Raw genomic sequence first — 5,042 nt, 5'->3', positions numbered from 1 at the left:
TTCTTTTGTCGCAGAATTTTGTTAAATACATTTATTAACTTATCATATCAACGTTCGGTTATAATACTTTGACAGTCCAGTTCAAAATAAACACGACGAAAATAAAATAGAAATCTCTTAAATAATATAAAAAAAAGCCGAAAAGAAAAGGGTATAATTTAGTGTACATAGAGAACAGTGAATGAGAGTAAATATTTTTGGGCGAGCTGGTTAATAACCAGAAGAAGCGTAGTTAGCAACGTTCCCAACGAAAAAGAAAAAGCCGGCTCATTAATTACCTTTCAATTATACAACAACACAACACCAAATTAATTAATTTAATAAATAATAATGGATTATAATATGTGCGTGTTTGGGGGTTATTGGGTATTGAAGAAGTTCATAGGGAGAGAGAGAGAGAGCTCTTTTACTCCCTCCGTCTCTGCTGGTGTGTGTAGTCTAGTCCAAAGTCCAAACCAAACCATACCCTTTATTTATTTTTAATTTTTCTTATTTAATTTCCCTTTATCTCTCTTTCTCGTCTCTTTTTGGGCACTGTGTTGTTTTGTAGGATTCCATTTCCCACTCATTTCCCTCAAAACACAAAGCACTCAAAAGACAGAAGAAGAAACTTACAAACAAAAAAGAAAAAAGAGAAAGAGAGACGAGAGAGAGACAAAACCCAAAGCCACAGACTAAACCAAGACGAAGAAGAAGAAGAAGAAGATAAAGTGTTTGTGATTGTGGTGGTGGTGGTGGTGGTAATGCCTGAAACGTCGCCGCTTTGTCCCGGCGAGTGAATGCTGCGACGGCGTTGAGGCTTAGAGAGAGAGAGAGAGAGATAAACAGAGAGCGAAGTGAAGAGAGGACTAGGGTTAGGGTTTGGGAGGTTTTATGTATGAATCGGAAATGCGCGAATCACTGCTCTGCGATTCGACGAGCGACGTGGTGAGCCTTCTTCCTCCGGTCGCGCCGCCGAGGAGCCGGTCGCAGTCCGGGAGCACCAGGAGAGTCACGCCGGCGACGACTCCGGCGACGGAGGATCAGATCTCCGGCGGAGTGGAGAAATCGCTCCCGAACGGCGATCTGTACATCGGAAGCTTCTCCGGCACAGTGCCGAGCGGATCGGGGAAGTACCTCTGGACCGACGGTTGCATGTACGAGGGAGAGTGGCGCCGGGGAAAAGCCTCCGGCAAGGGAAGGTTTTCCTGGCCAAGCGGAGCGACCTACGAGGGTGAGTTCAAATCCGGAAGAATGGAGGGTTTCGGAACCTTCATCGGCTCCGACGGAGACACCTACCGCGGCTCGTGGAGCTCCGACCGGAAGCACGGCCACGGCCAGAAGCGCTACGCGAACGGCGACTTCTACGAGGGATCGTGGCGGAAGAACTTCCAGGACGGCCATGGCCGCTACGTCTGGAAGAACGGCAACGAGTACGTCGGCGAATGGAAGAACGGCGTCATCAGCGGCCGAGGCGTCCTGATCTGGTCCAACGGCAACCGTTACGACGGAAATTGGGAGAACGGCGTCCCGAAGGAGAACGGCGTGTTCTCGTGGCCCGACGGAAGCGTCTACGTCGGAAACGGCACTTTCTACCCGGGTGCCGGTAAGAAATCCGATTGCGACAATCTCACAATCACGATGCGGAAGCGCTCCTCGGTTGACGCCGGGAATGTCACCGGAGTTGGAGCCCCCGGGATGTTTCCGAGGATTTGCATCTGGGAGAGCGACGGCGAGGCTGGGGATATCACGTGTGATATTCTGGATAATGTCGAGGCGTCGATGATCTACCGAGGCGGCTCAGCCGGGTTTGATTGCGATTTCGCCAAGTTCAGGAGGAACCCTCTCTGCCTCAGCGGCGGCGAGGCGAAGAAGCCGGGCTTGACTATCTCCAAGGGCCACAAGAATTACGACCTCATGCTTAATCTTCAGCTTGGGATTAGGTAATTCATAATGATTTTTTTTTAATTGTATGTGTTTTGAGTATTTAGTCTGATGAATGGGTTTTGGTGTTTTGGCAGGTATACGGTCGGGAAACATGCCCAGATTACGAGAGACCTGATGACGAGTGATTTCGAGCCGAGGAAGAAGTTCTGGACGAGGTTTCCGCCGGAGGGCTCGAGCAAGACTCCGCCGCATTTGTCGATCGATTTCCGCTGGAAAGATTACTGTCCCATGGTCTTCAGGTAGCTATTCGTGACAGATTTTGTCATCTCGCCTGGTCGACTGTGATTAAATGTATTATTCTCTTGCTTCATTGCCAAACATTCTCTCAAGTTACTGAGTGTTTTTTCCGTGAGTATTTCAGGCATCTGAGAGAGCTGTTCCGAGTGGATCCAGCAGATTACATGATGGCCATCTGCGGAAACGATGCCCTCCGAGAGCTTTCTTCTCCGGGAAAGAGTGGAAGTTTCTTTTACCTTACCCAGGATGATCGATTTATGATCAAGACGGTGAAGAAATCAGAAGTCAAGGTTTGTTGCCTAATTCTTTTGACTTTCATCTCACTCATTTTCAAAGTCTTGGTGACTCGTACACCACTTATGTGGCAAAAGTAGCGGCTGTGGATTTTCTGTTTCCTTGCTCAGTTTTCTTGTTTCAACAGCTTTCTCAAAGCATGAAAATCCTTTTTTTCAGGTGCTAATTAGAATGCTCCCAAGCTACTACAAACATGTGTCTAAGTATGAAAACTCACTCGTGACAAAGTTCTTCGGCGTGCACTGTGTGAAGCCTGTTGGTGGCCAGAAGGTATGCCTTTGGCTGCCCAAAACCAAAATTCATAGTATCATTGAAAAAAAATTGTTAGTAATGTGTTTTATATTATTCATTTTCAGACACGGTTTATTGTGATGGGCAATCTGTTCTGTTCCGAGTATCGGATCCATAGACGATTTGATCTGAAAGGTTCTTCCCATGGACGGACGACTGACAAGTCGGAGGTGGAGATAGACGAAACGACAACCCTCAAGGATCTTGACCTCAATTTTGTTTTTCGGGTCCAGCAAAATTGGTATCAAGAGTTGATGAAGTGAGTTGGTTCACGTGTACTGCGTTTCTCTCGATTTTTTGTTTTGTTTTGGGGTACTAAATGTGTTTTATTTTTTACACTTCAGGCAAATTGAAAGGGATTGTGAATTTCTGGAAGCCGAGAGGATCATGGATTACAGTCTGCTCGTTGGACTTCACTTCCGTGATGATAACAGATACGACAAGATTGGATTGTCGCCGTTTGTTTTGCGAACTGGTAAGTACTCTATGAATAAGTTATTCCAGCATGTGCAATTATTAAATGAATTAGAATATTGAATCGGATTTCGGAAACTCCTTTCAGGCCAAAATGACTCGTACCAAAACGAGAAGTACATGCGAGGCTGTCGATTTCTCGAGGCAGAATTGCAAGACATGGATCGAGTTTTATCTGGCCAGTAAGTTCTAGCTTCATAAATTCTATCTTCTTCATTGCTTATAAACAACTGTCAACGAGTAAATAAGGATACATATTCGCCGCTAAACTACCTATAAACTTTGTTGGCCTATAATTTCAGCCTCTAAATCTTTGATTGCTCTTCAAATAATTGAAAGTCAGCTTGGTTGGTGACTTGGTGTTTGCCAAAAGCTGTTTCAACCCACGTGCATGGTCTCTAATATGTGGCCCTAAAAATAATTTAATTCTCCCAACTGATAAATAGGAATAGCTGTCGATTGCAGAAAGACCTTCATTAGCAACTCCAACGGCAACGAAACAAAGTTAAATTGTGTTTCTCATTTGGCACTATTAAAACCCCACCCATTAATTGCATGCCCTCGAGTCAAAAACACATTTCACTGTATTAAATCTTGAACATGTTTAATTAAAACCAATATTATTCTCTTGTATCAGGAAACCACTGATCTGCTTAGGAGCCAACATGCCAGCCCGAGCGGAGCGAATGGCAAGGAAGAGTGACTTTGACCGATACACCTCGGGTGGAATCAGCCACTCAACACCTTCGCGGAACGGCGAAGTTTACGAAGTGGTTCTTTATTTCGGGATCATCGACATCTTACAGGACTACGACATCACAAAGAAGTTAGAGCACGCCTACAAGTCTTTCCAAGCCGACCCTACTTCGATCTCAGCCGTTGATCCCAAGCTCTACTCAAGGCGCTTCCGCGATTTCATTGGCCGGATATTCGTAGAGGATAGGTAGCCCAGCGCTACGAGATAGTTCATATACGTGACATTCGTTCTTCGACCCGGGTAAGAATCCCCTTTTCGGACCCTGATGGAAATGGCGTAAACAGAAGCTCTTGATGTGGAAATAATTAACGGAAAGAAATAATGAGACGATCTGTGACAAGGTGTGCCACGTCGCAAGTGGCAGCGGAGAAGAATTCATCGGAGGATTGGTGTTTTTTGGAGGGTTCTCTGCTTTCTTTGCTAGGGCTGAGTTTTGAAGATACAGCCATGGCTGCTTTGGTATTGGAAGCGGAGTGGGGTTTTTACTTGTACATTCAACAACTGGAGGGCACGGAAAAGTTGGATTCTGATTTTTTTTTTAGTTTTTATTTTATTTTGTTTATTTGGGGTGAATATTTTTGTGGTGGTCAAGGAAGTTGTGAAGAAGATAGGAGTAAGGTACAGGGAAACTGAAGCTTTGTGTTTCCGCTGAGAGGGTGAAGAGAGGAGGATGAGGAAAAAAAAAGCTATGAATAATAAGTGTACAGCCTTATAGCAAAAGTCAGTGAAAGAAAAACAAAAAAAAATTGTTGGATGATTATTTACTCTTTTTATTTTACTTATTTATTTCTTTGTTTTGGTTGAATCAAGGAGAAACTTGTTTTGAATTGCACACTCTACCCGAGAAACATTGAGGCCCATGGAATCGCGCTGTCTTTTTTAAATAATTAAAAAATCTTCGGTATAAAATAAAAAATTGGGTTAATTGGCGTTGCTTTTTGCAGTGAAAGAGAGGCATTGTGAGAGAGTTAAGAAGAGCGAAAAATACATGAAAAGTAGAGAAAGCTAGTGAGAAACATGGGCTGGCGTTTCTTTGTTTTTGCTGGCTTTGTTCTCTCTATTC

General features: G+C 44.3%; 1 protein-coding gene across 1 annotated transcript; it reads left to right on the top strand.

The window, feature by feature from the left end:
• Window positions 1-381: 381 nt before the first annotated feature.
• Window positions 382-4,765, top strand: LOC149391062 (phosphatidylinositol 4-phosphate 5-kinase 1-like). The gene is made up of 8 exons (XM_089618709.1): window positions 382-1,922; window positions 2,001-2,165; window positions 2,288-2,453; window positions 2,617-2,727; window positions 2,814-3,007; window positions 3,093-3,223; window positions 3,311-3,404; window positions 3,860-4,765. Exons 1-8 carry the CDS (start codon window positions 874-876, stop codon window positions 4,167-4,169), a joined length of 2,220 nt encoding a protein of 739 aa, XP_089474835.1. The 5' UTR covers window positions 382-873; the 3' UTR covers window positions 4,170-4,765.
• Window positions 4,766-5,042: the final 277 nt, after the last annotated feature.

Source organism: Urtica dioica, chromosome 7, assembly GCF_054948205.1.
Source record: "Urtica dioica subsp. dioica isolate 48M chromosome 7, U.dioica_male_clone48M_v1_H2, whole genome shotgun sequence".
Lineage (NCBI taxonomy): Eukaryota > Viridiplantae > Streptophyta > Magnoliopsida > Rosales > Urticaceae > Urtica > Urtica dioica.
Note: the sequence above shows the minus strand (reverse complement) of the source record. Positions and strands in the feature narration are given on the sequence as shown.